The 18155-nt window shown below is 43.2% G+C and overlaps 1 protein-coding gene across 1 annotated transcript; it reads left to right on the top strand.

Moving 5' to 3' along the window:
• The first annotated feature begins 1135 nt into the window (after positions 1–1135).
• Positions 1136–4745, top strand: sox4a (SRY-box transcription factor 4a). Its single transcript, XM_047605208.1, has one exon. It carries the CDS (start codon positions 1630–1632, stop codon positions 2743–2745), a length of 1116 nt encoding a protein of 371 aa, XP_047461164.1. The 5' UTR covers positions 1136–1629; the 3' UTR covers positions 2746–4745.
• The last annotated feature ends 13410 nt before the right edge of the window (positions 4746–18155 follow it).

Here is an 18155-nt window from a genome sequence, read left to right as displayed (position 1 = left end):
AGAGTACACACCATAAGTGCATAGCTGATGTACGTACAAAACATCTGCTTTTTCTTGTTTGTTTGTCAGTCATTAACTTAAAGTCTTGTGTGATGAAGCTGTGAAAAACACCAATGTCAGGCTTACGTTGCAGGATCAGAGGGGACCTTCACCACCACTGGCAGATGACATCACCTGCATGATTTAACGATGGTGGCTCAAAGCAGCCGATCACAGGACGCAGACAAATCCTCTGTATGTGGTTACACACAAGCACATGCATGCACACAACTCCCGCCCTCTCCCTTTGGCTCTAGCCTGACATCTAGCGACACAGGCTGTAACGTGATCCTACATGACACTGACATGTTAACATAATGGAGCCGAGAGGGAGGAGGTATCTATGCATTGTAGAGCAGGAAGCTGCCGCTGGAGTGAGGTTGACTTTCTTTGGCTGTGAGGCCCTGATACATAAATCTGCCCCCTTTCACAATATTCCCACTCATTGCTTTTCATGTTTCTGGTTCACCACTGTGCTCTGATGTAGAGTGTCAATAAAAGGTAGCCTCACCTGACCTGCATCTGTTTATTTTACTCCCCGCTGTGATGTAATGATGGGAACCGGTGTCGTAATGATTTGCAAATAACAGGCTGGGTGAGTTATGTTTGGGTGGCTTTACCCTATGCTACATCCCTACTCACCACACTGCAGTCTGACTAACACAACATGTTGTGGCTTCATTTTGTGTTCTCTCAGCATTTCCTTGCCCCCCCCCCCCCCCCCCCCCCCCCCCCCCCCCCAAACATTACACAGGATCTAAATTTAGTCAGTACTCATCCACATGAAAATAATGTGGTTCTAAGTATATCTTTGCTTCCCCTTGCAGGCGGGACAAGGACACTATATTCCTCTAAAAACACACATATATATAAATACACACACACACACACCAAGTTCGCCTTTCTTCCAGTGGAGTCTGACAGGAATGAGGTCAGACACACGGTTCCTCATTGCACATTATTATTATTATTACCAGTTTTTTTATTCAGCCAATGGGAGGCCGGGGGAGTGGCTTGAGTGAAAAATCAGGATGGAGACAGACGCTGGTTGGCTTTTACGTCTCGCGATGAGCGTATAAAACGGCGAGGTTCTCGTTGTTGTGTTTACAGTAATATTACAGAGCGCGCAGGAAACAGGGAGACTATGAGAAAGCGCAGCCGCTCCATTCAACCACATGGTTCCTCAACCGCACAGACAAGCTGCGCTGCAGACAGCCAGGTTCACATAAGGGACTTGCACTGCTGTTTCCCACAGCGGCGCGTTTTGAGCCTTGCCGGGCGAGTTTTCAGCCGCACAGGCAGTTGAAAGTTGCTGTTAAATAGTTTCGGGATTTATTTTGGTTCCGTGTTGGTAAAAGTTAAAGAGAGAGAAAAGGCGTCTGCAAAACGGGCTGAACTGAAAAGAGACAGAGACGAGACTTGGATGAACTTTTTAGACTTGTATTCAACAGTGGTCTAGTTCTGAGGCGCTTGAAATAAGAGCAAGTGAGGAATATTTTGTCAAAGCCTACGAGGCTTTTTTTTTTGCGCACTTGAACTTTGTCAAAGCACTGCACTGAACAGAGTGTTTCCAGACACTTGGAGGAAGAGATGGTGCAGCACATGAGCCAGACAGAGAGCGCCCACGCTCACTCACCCGGCGGGGACTCCACGGACACGGGAGAAATGGACTTGGAGATGGATGCGTCTCCGACCCCGGAGTCCCCATCCTCCCGGGAGCGGAGCGACTTGGCGTGGTGCAAAACTCCGACGGGGCACATCAAGAGACCCATGAATGCCTTCATGGTATGGTCACAGATCGAGAGGAGGAAGATTATGGAGCAGTCGCCAGACATGCACAACGCGGAGATCTCCAAGCGGCTGGGGAAGCGCTGGAAGCTGCTGAAAGACACGGACAAGATTCCGTTCATCCGTGAGGCGGAGCGCCTCAGACTCAAACACATGGCCGACTACCCAGACTACAAGTACCGGCCCAGGAAGAAGGTCAAGTCTGGAAGCGGAACGAGTAAGCAGGCGGACCGCGGGGAGAAGAGCGGGGAGCGCAGCGCCAAAGCCGGCGTTAAAAGAAGCCCCGCGTCCAAAGGAGTGAGCCGGACGCACAAACAGGGGAGCTCTAAGAGCGCTCCGGCGCAGGACTATGCGTCTCCCGGTGACCACCAGTCGCTCTTCAAATCCAGGTCAGTGTCTGGCGCAAAGCAGATCCCGGAGAAGCGCACCGGAGAGGCAAGGCGCACCCACATGTTCGGCGGGGCAGGCAGCCTGGAGAGCGGACCTCCTTCCGTGGGAGTCCCGGCCAGTCCCACCCTGAGCAGCTCGGCGGAGTCCAGCGACCCGCTCAGCCTCTATGACGAGCAGAGTCCAGCGACCAGCGAGTCATCACACACCGCGCGCCTCAGGTACGCCCGAGCTTCCTCTCCAACACCGTCAGCCTCTCACTCTTCCACGTCCGTGTCATCCTCGTCGTCAGATGAAGAGTTTGAAGACGAGCGTCTCGACCTGAACCCGAGCCCCGGGTTTGAGGGCATGTCTCTGGGCGGCATGGGTTTCTCCGATACAGAGCTGGACCGGGACTTGGACTGGAGCTTCGGGGAGTGCGGGGCGGGATCTCACTTCGACTTCTCCGACTACTGCACCCCGGAGGTCAGCGAGATGATCTCAGGAGACTGGCTGGAGTCCACCATCTCCAACCTGGTGTTCACCTACTGAAAGAAACACGGTGGAGTGGCACCGCGACGCCCCCCACCCCCACGTTTGAACTGTTCGACCCCTAGACAGGCGTGTGCGTCCAGACCAGAATATTTCCGCCATTCTTTCACTAAATAAGGGAGAGTGAAAACAGGAAAGAAACGGTGGCCTGTGCGCGTTGAAGCCCAGGTACGCGCCGCTCACAGACTTGGAAAGCGCTCGGTGCGCTTGACGGGAACGCGCAGACGGGGGAAATGCTTAGTTTGCATTTGGACACGGAGGAGGAGTGAATGTAAGCAGAGAGCAGTGAAACACACAGACTTCAGCTCAAATGTTCAGACCGATCCGCCGAGGATGAGGACTGAGACTGAACTTTTAGTATTGTTATCTTGGGTCGGGGAAAGGGACACTTACTGGAGAGCTAGTCATGTTGGGTTTTGTTTAAGATATAGCCAATTCACATTGACCATCAAGTTGCTATTCAGGTGTATTTTTTTTCCAAACTCGAAATCGTTTCAATATCAACGCGCATGCCCTCCGCGATAAGGAGGATTTTGTTGTTGTTATATGCGTAAAAATGTTCATTGCTGCGTAATTACGCAATTTGTGTGACTGTAGGACACAATTCACTATCACCAGCTTCTCTTTCAACGGCAGGACTTAAAAACAAAGACTGATTCAAAAACTTCAGAAACCCTTTTTTTCTGAACCTTTTTAAACACTCAGTGCACAATTCAGGACCAATGTTCCCGACGCGCATTCTTTCTGCCTAGTGCTTCAACTTTGTAGTTCCTCTGTGTCAGATGACGTTTTTTTATATTGATGTATTTATACCGGCCAAACTTTTTTATACATAGAAGTATTGTTCTCGTACAGGTCTCGTTTGTGTTTGTGCACATACACCTGTCTGTATCCAGCGCGGAAGGGCTAGAAGTGTATCTTATTTAAAATGTTCGACTTCTCTCACTTTTAAGGAGATTTGAGTGTGTCATGATTTTCTACTTGTATTTTTGTACAAAATCTATAGAACGGGGGTTTTCCGGCGAGTGGGTAGCCTACAACATTGTTGTTTGGATCTACATTGGTGTTTAGACGTGCAGAGGGGGGTTTGTTTGGCACAATCTGACCTCACACAGTGTTTACAGTATTTACCCACATGCTTCTTAATGGCACAGTGACTCCAGTTTCACCAGCCAAGTAAACAAAGCACCACTGAGACTCCCAGACTGAGTGGTGACTGTGTTTCCAGTACACACACAGACCTAAAAGTTTATAAGTGAAAGATCCCAGAGAGTCACTGTTTGGATAGAGCTAATACCTCTGTGTGCTTTTTTTTTATCAAGATAAGTTTTATTTGAACCACTGGATGGAATTTCACACTCATTCCACTTTGCCTAGACTTTGGAGGGAGGGAGATGTATGAAGTGCTTCATCTGTTATTGCGCAAATTGCATCAAAAAATAGTATTTAACCTTTCTGTACCTGTTGGCTAAGTATAGCAGGCTAATTGTTTTCCTATATTATGGCATGGCAAATAGCATTTGTATTTCAGATTCAGGTATATGTAGCTATAGCTGTTGTGTTTAAGATTTTTAAAAGAATAATAACATGAAGATATTTATGTAAACTGACTGTACTATAAGCAAAGATTGTGTGTTTTATGTATGATGATGATCAACGACAGGCACTAGGACAGCCATCTTTGGACATCCTTATGTTGAAGATGATTGTGGTCCAGGAGTTTCTTTCTTTTGTTTTTTTCTGTTTGTTTTTTTTTTCCAACTTCGAGACATTTTTTTTTCTATCGTCCTCTTTCGTTTTTCATTTGTGCAATATGCTGTGTATGATCATGTTTTGTCCAATCATGCCAATATCATTTGATGTTTATTACTCAAAACCAGCCAATGTTTGGGTCAATCACTGCCTCTCAGACCTCTGTACAGATTGTCGTTTTTTTATTTGTTTTTCTTTTCTTCCAAGAAGGAAATAAAATCAGCTGGAACTGAAAGGTACAAACTGTTTTTCACTTGTGGTCATTCACTCTCTAGGCATTCTGAAAAGAGCACAGAGAAGCAGCATCTGCTTAACAAACAGCTGAAATTGCCACAGAGGAGAGCAGCGGCAGTCTCACACACTGATGCCCTAAAAGTCTAAAGGGCGAGCTTTCAGTCGCTCATTCCGTAGCTGAGTCTCATTCAGAATCTCCACTCTGATGTCTGCTTTCAGTTTGTGCATGTGTGCGCGTGAATATGCATGCGCAACTGTGAGTGTTTGCTGTAGGTAAGTGTGCAGCTGCAGACTGTGAATCAATAGCCAGCGCATGAATCGATAGGAGTGGCCTCTCCCTCCCTCTCTTACACCGTCTGATTCTACACGTGCAGAAAACGTGGCTGCCATGGAAACACTGTATCCAAGAGAGAGGTTGCAATCCGCTGGGGAGCAGCACGGCGTTCGTGTGTGTGTGTGTGTGTGTGTGTGTGCGAGGAATAAGGGACACAGACTGATCCATCAGGGTGGGGTGGATAGGGGGTGGGGGTGCAGACATTTCTGCAAGGCATGACTGGAATAAAGGAGGAGGCGTGTGTGTCTGTCTGTGGGTGTGTGTGCCAAAGGAGAGGAAGGAGGGAGGAGAGGGTTCAGACGAGGGGTGTTTGTCTGTCCTGGTGGATTGTGCAGGAGACTGCTCCCAAATCCAATTAATTCCTTCTGGATGCATTCATTTGTCTAGTACATCTGACGAGGAAGAGAGAGAGGAAGACAGAGAGAGAGACCCCTAAGGTACAGTATTTAGTGTGTATCAATTTACGCCCTATTCCACAAGAGACATTGGTAATTATTTCCATCTCTCTCTCTGTCAGGAGAGCAGGGTCGTCTCCAGCTTGCCTCTGACATCTCGGGCTGGGTAATGAGAAAAGATAAGGCATGGTCATTACACACACCTCCTGTTTTCAGAAAGAGAAAAGTCCCCAGAGTGTGGTGGATTCTGGGAAATAAAAAGACGCCGATGCCCTCCTCGTCCACGCTAGCACGTTCACACACTGACCCACATAAATACGCACGCATGAGCGTACTGCACACTTAACCTTCATGGCCGATTACCACAGTTTATTTGTTGCCTGTGTTAACCTGAGTGAGTCAGACAAGACCAAGTCAATATGTTCAGAACACACGCTGAAAATAAAGTGCAGGTTATGTGTGTGAAAGTTTAACAAAAGTACATCTTGGAAAGTGATTAGTTTATTTGAGTTATTTTCCATTATAAAATAACCACAAGTTTGACGTTTGATTTGTTCCGTGATGAATTTACTGTGATTCATCTCACTCTCTCACCATATATGTCTACTGGCACTCTCTTGGAAGCAGTGGTTGTTCATCTTATAAGTACCTACACTTGAATATCTCTATTTCCTGCTACTCTACATTTCAGGTGGATATATTGCGCTTTTTGCTCATTTATTCATAGTTGCTGCTGCCATTTCAGCTTTTACATGCGGTATGTATCCAAACACATGATCAGCTTGAAATACAGTACATTATTATGTTAACTGAGTGGTATGTTAGTTAACATAATGCTGTGTGGCATTTTTAATATATATTTCACCCCCAAAATGAAAATTAACCCAACATTTCACAAAATTGTGATATTAGAAAGACATTTAGAGCTGTTTTTTTTAGACAGTGTATGCATATGCAAGTAGTGAGGCACATACCTAGGCTGGGAACCACAACAGGAAACTATCCAACGCTGTTTAAAGCTTCTTTAAAGCTACCCAAAGCAAAGCTGAAAAAAGGCAACGTAGCTTGCTTTTGAGGCTTCTTGACATTTCGCCATGCGTCCAAGAGAACTGAAGAAGCCACTTAGAACAAGAAAGGTCAAACAAGTCCGGCTGCGTTTTGTTTTAGAAACTCCATGACCTGGATGACTGAGAGTCTTCACACAGCTTCTTACAAGCTACCTTTTTTTCAATTCAGTAGCACACATGAGGGTACGGTTCAGGTAAAATGAATACTTTTGCTAATCTAAGTACACTTTGTTGATGATATGCTTTGACTTCAGTGGGTTATGTAGGACTTTTACTCACAATGGACTGAATTTAGTTTGTTCCATAAGTTAGTCTACTGCAGTGCGCAGGTTGCTAAGACCTGTCTTTTCTGTTTTAGTAACACTGTGTGACAGTGATATTTATATATATTTATTAGTATTTAATCTAAACTAAACTTTAATCTAAACTCTAGACACCTCGGTAACACCATATAAGCATAATATTGGTATATATACTGTTCACTACACTGTAGTCCACCACATTTGAGCAAATTCCCTAGCAATATTACAGTGATGCCATATGAGATAAACACACCATGAAGTGAGAACAGATCGCTACACACTGCTGAGCCGCTACTCTACAAGTCCCTGTGGAAATATTACAGGAGCCATATAGAATATCATATTGATAGTGCGGCAGATAAAAACACAATTGAATCCGCTCAAACGCGCTGTTGAACACCTCTGATGCATTCACGATCCCTGCAGAATACTACAGGAGCGTTAGGGAGTTTTTTTTTTGTTTGTTTTTTTTTTTCATTTTTTTCCCCCTGAAGTCGAAGGCGGGACACTAAGTCATGCACGCACAGACAAAGAAATACACAAACACCGCTGTCATGGCACGTGGCCCAACTTTGTTTTGGCGGCCAGTTGCGCGCCGCTCGTCTTTGCAGCCCTTTCAAGGTTGGCTAACAGGCTCGGAAATAATTTGTGAAGAAAAAGTGTGAAGTTTTTATTTGGAGTCGCGTGTCGGCGTGATGAGTGGAGACAGTGGAAGAGGAGTTAAACCCAGGACGTCAGTGCGTAAAGTTTGAAAAAGTGGGACCGATGGAAAGGTGAGGTTTTAATACATTTTATTGCTATTTTTATTTTTTTTTTACTTTCATGTATAAAATAAAGGTTTTGCTTTGGCTTGGAAGTCAGTAAATAATCGTGTTTTCTCAGAGACAGAGTTTAACTGTTGTATAAAGTGTGTAATGCTGTATATAGGTCGTTTGTGTGTGATGTGTGATTTTATATCTATAAAGGTAACCCCTGCCAGGCTTCAACAGTCTGCTGGACTGTGTAGCTTCTAGATTTGTCCAGTAAATGAAACTCAGCTTGGAGTGCTGACTGTCCTGTTTCAGCACAGTAAGAGCTGGACAGCGGCTGCCTGGAATGATGTGTGTGTGTGTGTGTGTGTGTGTGTGTGTGTTGGGCATGCAATGATCACAGTTTGTCTAACCAACAGAGGCTCGTGGGTGTGGGCTTGAGAGTGCAGATGCACATTACAGTACAATCCAGTAAAGTGGGCAGTTAGTGTAGGGGCTAAATGATCTCTGGCAGCGCAGGGGAGGGCAGAGGACATGTTTCCCCCCGGGGCTCTTGGCTGGATAAACAGGGTAGTGCCCCCATTAAATGTCCAGCTGTAGATAAACTCTCGGCTGACACGAACTGACAGATCATAGCGTGGAAGCAATTGTCAACACTGTGGGTCTTTAATGGCGAGCTGCTTTTCATAACAAACAATATGAAACGTACATATCACATCTATCAGTGAATCTATCAACAGCACAGCCAGTTAAAATATATCCTGATTTAGATTCAGCTTGGAGCAGCCTCAGGAACAGTGACTTACAGTTTCAAATGAGTTACTAACACTCTGTTTAAACCCTGTCCCTACAAGAAAACTATATCTCCAAAATCTATATCTCCAAAATCTCATTGACTTGTTTTTGTCTCATCATTAAGTACAAAAATATAATATAATGTTAGCACCTGTGCCACAAATGCAACCTCTTAAATCTCATCTAATCTCATTATACACATTCACTTAATAATAAAACTTAACACATCCACTGAAGGTAAATACAGTTATTAGATAATTAGCTAAGCAGTTAGTTGGCTAATTCCAAATTTAAGGCAATCATGATTAACTGATAGAAATGCATATTCTGCTCACGTTGCAAAGCAAACAATTATCTATCATAAATATACCCATAAAGATTTGTATTGCGTAGTGAATGTTAGAGCCGGAATGATGAGCCTGTTAATTAATGAATTTGTTCATTGGCAGGAGATTAATTGGCAGCCATTTTGAAATTTAGTTACAAGCAAAAATAATGAGCCTATCCTGGATCTACCTTCTTGAAAAAAGTGACGGATGTTTTTTTTTTTTTTTTTTTTTGTCATTTGTTACAGCTTTATATACAAAAACACATGTTTAAATAATAATTTTAAAAAGAACAACACCGGTTGAAAGCCTCACCATGAGGCCATTGTGCATTATTTAATCCTCCTTCAAGTGGTGGTTAAAAATAAAAAGATTCAAACACAAACTGTTCTCAAAAAACAATTAAGGCCACCCTCTGAAAAATACACAACCACTCCTCCCTAATCATTTTTACATGGCCCCGTGCTGCATCTGGCTTTGAATCACTCTTTAGTCTCTGAGCACATTAAGTTCAGAACAGTTCATCTAGGTGGGCGCTTAGAGAGAAGAAGTCGTGAGCACAGACAGTGGCAAATAGCAGAAGGTCTTCACAATAAGTGCTTATTAATGCTGCGGGACTCACGAGAGGCAGTATCACTCCTCCTACATCCAGAATTGTGCAGTCAGATTGAGTGTGCAGTCAGATATTGTGGAACACTGTACGCCACATAGAGGACTCATTGTTAAGCACTGTGCTGAAACAGTTTAGCATGACAGAGGAATTCTGAGTCATAGTGGTAGGTGTTGTACTGTGGTATGCTTGAAAGGATGGGGACAAGTACTGAGAACAGTGAGGCTTGGATCATGATTTCTAAAGGCTAACATGGCAGTGTGCGCAGTTTGGTTAGTGCTGAACAGAACACTGTGCAAGTTATTTGCTGTGAAAGGGAACAGATGATGTAGCTAAAAGTGGTGGAATCCTGTCTGTGTGGATCTGTTCATACGTGACAAGGATGTCATTCTTCAGCTGTCCCGTGGATTACATCGACCCAAGACACAAAACTGTACCTCGAGACATGCGACCTACATGCCGCTTGAATTCAGATGCTCAAACTGGAGTGTGTCATTGTTGCTGTGACACAAGCTAAATTACATCATCTCCTCGGACAGCTGTCTTAATTTCAGCGCTCAGCTTGCCTGAGTCCATGCCAACATGGAGGAAAACAAAGGAAAAAAATTATATGAAAGTTGTTAATTCAGTTCAAATGAACGGGAAGGACAGTTTCTTTCTCCATCAGAAGCTAGTTGAAAACACAGATTACATTTTCATTGGCAGCGACCATTGGTGGGAAGCCAGCTGGGGATCATGTCCTTGACACGGGTGAATCATGCACATCCAACTCTGGTTAAGCTCTTCACCTGCAGGAGTAAATAAGCAGCAGGTGATTCATTGCAGGCGAGTGGCATCCGCACCTTACCAAGTGCAACGCTGTCCTGAGAAAAAGACACAGTTACGTCTCCCAAAGAAGGTCAATGGAACACCAGTCTTTCCGTCTGCTCTTAAAGTTGACATTTGTCCTCTAATTAACAACGTCTAAAGTAACGACATTTCTATTAGCCTCAAAGTGCTTTGATTTCAGTGCCAGTTTACACATTTCTAGGATGTTAACAAAGACAAGAGCTGTCAGTCAGACACCTATGTTTTTCCTGCAAGGAAAAGGGTCTGTTATGATAAACATTATAGCTTGTAGCATGTTGCTGTTGCCACTGTTAATATGTTAGCTTGTTGACTTTAGTATCTAGCTCTAACAGCATCACCTCACTTGCTATCAGTACACATTTAGTGTTCTCAGTCAGAGCCCACTGTCTTGCATGTTATTATTGTTCTTTGGTGTTGCTGCGACACAAGAAATATTTCTGAAGCGTTACATTGTCTATTTATACACAATTCCATAAAATCCGGTAGGTTAGATCCAACAGAGCCATTGCCTCAGCAGTTTTGTTCAATAGATTATTCAGCTTAAGTTGACAGAGAAATTCAATTTAATTTTCATTTCTATTGATTAATAGTCACCACAACTCGAGATGCCACATATTGAGATTGGAACTACAGACAAAGGTGGGAAAACTTGAGGTATAAATGTAGAAAACATAGAGAGAAAATCATGATGCACTGTTAAATGTTGCAGGGTAGGCTGTAAGTAGAGCTGAGTGTTGCTACTTATTTCCCAAATCCAATATTGATTCATTTATTTTTCACCTCTGATCAGTTTTACTTATTTACGAGAAAGATTTTCACCAAACCAGAGATTCATACTTACACAATCACTACCTATAACTGGCACATCTTGCATATCATTAGCCTAATAGCATAAGCGCCATAAGTAGTTTTTTGACCTACTGCTACAATATCAATAAAAGTACTAATGGGCTTGCTAAAAATATTTTTCTTGTTTTCTGAAAATGTTCAAATATGAACTTATGCTATTAAGCTAATGATATGACTTTTTTTTTCAGCTCTTCTCTGTCACCACACTTGTAAATCCACGCAGCTTCATGGCCTGACGGTGCTTTCTTTTACAGTTGTAGCTTCTGTCATGTTTTGGATCTCCCTCACAGGTGGACTAATCTTGTTTTGTGGTCTTGCATGTCTAGTAATGCGAAACCAGTCTCGAGACTGCATCAAGAGAGAAGAGGATGCAGGATACGTCATATATTCCAAAAATTGATCCAAGGATGTAATTTCGATATAGAATTTTTCAAATGCGTTTCGATTCGTTTTGGAAAACGTTTTTTTGTTTTTTTGTTTTTTTGTTTTTTTTAAACCTAGCCCTAGCTTTGAGTTATACTGTACCTTGGAATAGATATGCTCAGCTATAGGCAACAATTAAGCAGAAAGCTGGAAGGTGTGACAGCAGACAGCAAATAAACAGGATATGCTAAACAGCTCTAGTAGTAGGATTACAGCTCCACAGGGGCCTGAGGTGTTTGGAAGGGTGTCAATACCAGATGGAGGCAGACAAACACCTGAACACACTGTTCAGGTGTTGTGGTTTGTTTTTGCTCTCAGTGGATCAGTGCTGTCTCCGAGATGAAAGTTTTTCCTTCATGGAAACACAGCAGTGGGAGGCTTGATGACATCTCTCTTGTCCTTTCCTGCGACTGACTGCCTACTGAGCAGCGATACAGCCAGGCTTAGCGCACACGCAGACAGGAACGGAGCACGTGAAGATGCTTTTGATTACTAAACCCAAGAATAGGTTCTGAAGCTCAAAGCTATACCTATGGGGGTCTTCAGGAAGAAAATCCTCCGATGGGCTTTAAAGAGATCGTCTTGTGCCATTTGAGGGATGATGGAGGACTTTAAAAAGACACGACAGACTCAGCCGAGATCACTATTTAGCCCAACCATCTGCGGGGGGATGATGAGCAGGCAGTTTCTCTCATGAGTCAGTCCTCCATGTTTTTAATGTTCAACTTAGGGTTATTAATCTCCCCCCGAGATAGGAGACTTTCCCCCTCCCTCTTATAAATTAACTTGGAATGTCTCAGTATGATAATCAGATCAAACAGTTACATTTAGTGACTTTAATAAGATGGTGATACTTGGTTTCTGTGACGTTTACCGTGTGACTTGTGATGCCTTAGGAGCACAAGTTGGTGGTTGTGGCGTCCACTTAATGACGCAGCGTGAAGGGAGCATAGCGGGAGGCACAGTGCGATACTCAGGCAGCGGAGGAGGAGAAAGAGCAAAGCATATCTGTGATGTATCTGAGCACAAGAGCAGTGGAGCAGGGGAGCAGAGGCTCAACCGTGCAACAGCTGTCTTTATATTAGGAACCACAACAAGAAGATCGGACCGGATCAGGTACAGTAAACTGATTCTTGTGGTTCAGGATTTAATTACATTGTTTGACTTAGAATGATACAGAGAGGAATAGAAGAGTTTTGGATATCAGTCCATCTGTGCTATAGGAATATCGTATCTTTATGTCCCTGGAATTAAAATTCAGGCCGGTGGGTGCACTCTAAAGCTCACCCTTGCAAGAGCTTGCACAGTTTTCATGCTTGAGGGTGAAAAGCTGCAAAAGCTCCCTTTTGTGAAAACATTTGCAAGGTCAGGGAGCAAAAAGATGTCTATCTGTATACGCCGTATCTAAACGGTGATCTGTGGCGTCTTTTTGAGAGGCCGTTTTGATTATCTGCCTCTGCGTTAATAGCGGTTTAAAGTTCAAACGCTGACTTTTTAAGCTCGTTCCCAGACGAGGCCCCTGTGGCTGCGGACGCGCTTCTGGGTGAAATGGGTCCATTCATTGGTGAAAATGACAAAACAAAAAAGCCACGCTACTCATCATTACTCATCATGGGGACTCACTTGGTATGTGTAATCGGTTTTATTTTTTTTTTCCTCCAAATTGGCTTATTAAGGACACTCATGTGCCCCACGGTGACCTCAGCACACTGACTTCAGAGAGTGACCTGGAAAAGTTGCTTAGCCTCCAAACTCCTTTAACAACATTAGAGTGCTTTAGGATCAGAATCAGTTTTATTGGCCATGTATATGTGTACATACAAGGAATTTGAGTCTGGTCTCTTTGCTCGTTGGAACAAAACAAATCACTTAGATAAGCGCGAAAGACATAAACAACAAACAACAACAAGACTTTCAGAATAAAACATTTTTGAAAAAATAAAAGGACAGACTTATTCAATGGACTTGAACAGTGAGTATATACAATTAATGAAGAGTTATTGTTTGTGAGAATGGTCACGCGCTCTTTGACTGCTCAGAGCACAGTACAGAGGCGGCCCTCCAGGCGCCATGTTGCAAGGACAAATGACACAAAGTGCTCTTTTATGGTCCATGCACTATCGTTCAGTAACAGTCAGCATGCTTCTGACACGTTGTGAGCTTTTTCCCGTTTGTGTGAAATGAGCAGTGCTTAGTGAGAACCAAAAGATTTCTACATTATTTTAATTACGGCTCGGCATCGCTCCTGACTGGTCATGTTTGAAAAAATGAATAAACAAATAAAAATATGCGCTAAAAATTCATTTTAAGGCAATGGCTGGATTTAACTGTTGAAAGCCTCTTAAATATAAATATATACACATTTTTTTCTTCTGATCCCAAAAGTGGGCATGGTTTGTCAAATCATGCTTAAATGATTACATTTATTTAGACCTGGCAAGTGAATTAGCAGATGTGTACAGGAGAGTGAAATTGTGTTATAATCTTTCCATTTCCTCATTTGTCGTGCCCATGCCTGTCAGCAGCAGTTAGGTGCAGAATAATGATTTCTAATTGTATGCTTCTCCCTGCCACCAATTTCAGACCGTGGTAAACCCGATAGTTAGCTCTGTCAAGACAAGGAGTGATCGCTGTCCCTGTTCTCTCGCTACTTTCAGCCCGTTCGTGCTCTTCCTGCCTTGAAGAACTAAATGTAAAATTAGTTTGGCCTGCATAAAGCAGGTGAAACACAGGCACTCTTTTGTGTGCAAAGTGTGTGAACATGTTGTGTACTTGTGAGTTTAAGTGTGCGTGTGAATGCACGCGCGTTGCTGCACGTCTGGAGGAACTGCGAGTTATGTTGTTGTGACATGCCTTGTCTTCCGTTCTGTAGAAAAACAAAGACAGTCGCTGCTGGATCCAGACAGCATAACTAATTAGTCACGAACACACATGAGAACACACACACGGGTACGGGGCGCACATACACCCAGCGTGAATACATGCAGCAGCCAGCGAGTAGGATATGATGTCACCTCCATAACCATAATTACCCGTCATAAATCATGTGGTGTGACACCCTGTCACGGGGTGAATGGGTGTCCTATGTGCCAGCCAGGGATGGCTGCACTTTACTGCCGGGTGCCACCGTGCCACCGTACTACGGACTCGCTCTGACTCTAGTGTGTGTGTGTTTCATTCTTGTTCACTCATCATAGCCTCCTGAATGATACAAAGTGCTCTTTTATGGTTCCTTCACTATCGTTTAGTAACAGTCTGCATGCCTGTGACATGTTGCGAGCTTTTTCCTGGTGGCTGTTTGTATCAGTGGGAAATGAGCAGTGTGGAGTGAGAACCAACAGATTTCTACTTTCTTTAAATTACGGCTCAGCATCCCCACTGATTTCCTGAATCAGTTCGATGGATTCATGTAGAGATATTTCACTTTTGAACCAATTTTGCTGAGCTATAATAGAGATTTTCACCATTTCCACTGGTTTCAGATGTGTAATAATTCCACAGTATTCCACTTTTATTCGGCACACCTTTCATATGGCTCGCGGACGCAGAAAATTACAAATATTAAAAAAAAAATTAATAAATCACTCACAGGATTTAATGAATTGATGTCTGTTCTTTTTGAATTACATCAAATGGATAATGGATTTTTTTAAACTAAATAACTAATTCCAGTAATGCTCCATTCTTTTATCTTAGGGATTGGCTTGTTTGCTGTTTTGGGGGAAATTTAACTGCACACTGATATCAGTTTCTTCTCTGTGCATTAAAAAGTAATTTGCTTAAACTATGGCAATTAAGCTTATCAAAACCAGGTAAGTCTATCTGAATTTCACAGTATAATAGACTTCCAAATCTGGCATCTGTGATGGCAACATTCAAAGAAGCAATGCTTTTAAAGTCAATGGTTAGTTAGACAGAGCGGAATAATGAACTATACTGATGGAGACCGGTTAATCTTTAGACTAAGGTTCTTTGAATCCCCTGTGGCTACCAGAGACCATATAATATACCAACGGGAAGAATAACACTACCTTGTAGGTTTTTGACACTTCAAACAGAAAAGAAGACCATTTGTAATTTTCATGCCAAAAGGGGGAGATAAATGTCCCATGCTGTACCTTTAAAAGACAGTCTGCTGCTGATGTGTTACAGTTAACGTCCAATACCCAGAAAATAAAGGTGACACCTGACAACCTGCTTTCTTATTTGCTTGTTGTTTCCCCAAGTCAGGGTTCAGCACCAACACTGTAACTTTTATTTTTCTTTAGTACCTCAGATGCCGTATATACTAGAAACACGGGGTATTGGAACAACTGTTCTCCAGTTTGATTAAAGGTAAACATAGGACTTAGCCACCTGGAACAGCCATTTTGTTAACTGCACAGGGACTCACCATCTGGGACTACGGCTGACCTGATCACCCAGCTTTAGGTCAGCATGCCGGTTTGTTTATGTGTGTGTGAGGCTGTGGATAGCTTACAAGATGATTAGCAGCTGTGACAGCACGGCTGGTATTCTAAGTACCTCGTGAGCCTGTGAGTCTTTATGTCTGTGACATTACCAAGGTGACTTTAGAAGATGCTGGCATGAAACTTTACAGGTGTGTAGTTGAGTTCAATATGAAGGCTGGCATTGGTGTGAGCCTAAAACATTGTGCTATCATAGCTGCTGTGATGCCAGTTGAAGACGGACAAGATGGTATTGTGTAGGGATTTACTCACTGATGTTTTATTCAGCTTTTACAGTATAGTATAGAAACCTGATAATTCCATTCTCAAGTCTGAGTAACTACATCCGACCACGCATGTTTATTTTCTGAGATGATCCATTGTGAATTTAGCTGCTGAGTTCCCAGAATATCAGCCTCAGACATGCAAACAAATCTCCATATGGTGATCACTATGCTCTTGATTACATTAAAAAGAAAGGCTTCCTTGATTGAGATTCCTCGTGTGGCTAATTATTTCTGGTCAGACTTGAAAACTAACATTTAGTATGTTTCACATACAAATTAATTTTTTTTGCGAACGCATGTCATTTACATTCCCTAAACTGCTACAGGTGGAGAGTTGACCTGTAGAGACATGAATAGGAAAAACATCCGACTGAAATACACTGAGATTATCCACTAAATGCAGAAGAAGTGTTGTGTGATTGTAGAATTTGTCTGACAAAACTTTGCTGAGCACAAAAGTAAAGCAAAAAGTAATGTAAATAGTTGCCTTTTCTGTTGCAGTTTGTGAATAAGTCATAAAATAAAGCCATTACTTATTCAAATGGAGTGAAATGTACAGAGCAGTCGATTGATGTTTCTAGAAACAGTGGGTCGCAGTAATACATTCATGTAGAGTGAGTTTTATTTAACGGCTTTCCACAAACAATTCGTCAGATATTGAGTAAAAGCATTTCACCTCTGTGAAATGTTACATGTATTTTAATAAAAGTCCCATGTATTAGTGTATCGAGTGGTGGTTGTATAGCATATGTGTCCTTTTCGCCTATGTAGCAACGTGTCCTTGCTTTATGGAACAATAACACAAGGAGTTTTCATTCCCTGTGGATAGGCACACATGTACCACACACACACACACACACACATATGCGTGAGCAAAACTGCTGACGGTGCTGAATAGAGCAGCTTCCCTGTCACTAAAGCCCTTGAAGTGTGGAAGCAGCTCCAGCAGTCCTTCTGCTGGTTGAGTCAAACCCACACCTCCACCCCCCACCTCATCGTCTTCTCCCTGTCCCCCGCTACTCCCAACTCCCTTTTTTAGTTCTCACACTAATTCACTGCATTAACTTGACTGCTGTGACTTTTATCAGAAACAACGCTGCCAAAGTAGTTGTATAAAATGTGAATTTCCTACAGCACAAACAGTTTATATGTAGAAGTCGGGCCGAGATGATGAATTGTCTCTTTCTACCAAACCATGGAATGTGTGCAACCCCCTGCCTCCTTCCCCTCCATCTCTGTCTGTCTGCCTCCACCCCTCTCTGACATGTAGACTCATGCACATCCTCACTGCTCCCTTCTCATATGCTTTAGCTCACACGGCAGAGCAAGTATACACTGAGATTCACCGTGCTATATTCGTCTGCTCCTTGCGGTGTTTTCTGCACTTGTGTAATTCTTCCTTATATAAGCGCGATGGAGGCAGGCGGGGTCACTGCGTTTGATATACACGCTCAGGAGGAGCACTCAGGTGTTGTTTATGCTCCTCCACTCGTCTAGACGCCGACCAAGGTCGAATATTGGTGGACTTATGAGACTTGACACTCTTCGGAGTTTCGCGTTGTTCTCGCGTGTGCGCTCCTCTGCTTGGAGAGCCGCTTGGAAGCAACAGCGGCAGGGGATGTGTTTGATAAAGACCACAGCCGACCTACAGTACAGAAATATCATCATGAGGCCTACAACTGCCAATAAAACGAAATTCAACTGTGTTTATCTTCTTACAGGCATCTCCATCTGCTTTCTTGTCTGTTGGCCATCAGGTCCTTGTTGTGCTGCCTGAAATAGGCAGCCTGTAGGTTACTGCTCTTGCTCCACACTTTTCTTCGCTGTTACATCAGAAGATTGATTTTTCCACTTGGTAATTCTCTTTAATTCAGAGATCCTTTTAGTGCAGGTTAAAGAAGGTAAGATTTATTTCTAGTTTGGTGGGTTTAAACTGTGGACTGTGAGCAGTAACAGCTGCCTGCTTGGACTGAAAAGTGTACCGAGTACA

The sequence above is a fragment of the Mugil cephalus genome, chromosome 14 (assembly GCF_022458985.1).
Source record: "Mugil cephalus isolate CIBA_MC_2020 chromosome 14, CIBA_Mcephalus_1.1, whole genome shotgun sequence".
NCBI classification, from domain to species: Eukaryota; Metazoa; Chordata; class Actinopteri; order Mugiliformes; family Mugilidae; genus Mugil; species Mugil cephalus.
The sequence above is the reverse complement of the archived record's forward strand: the minus strand, read 5'-3'. Positions and strand labels throughout refer to the sequence as shown.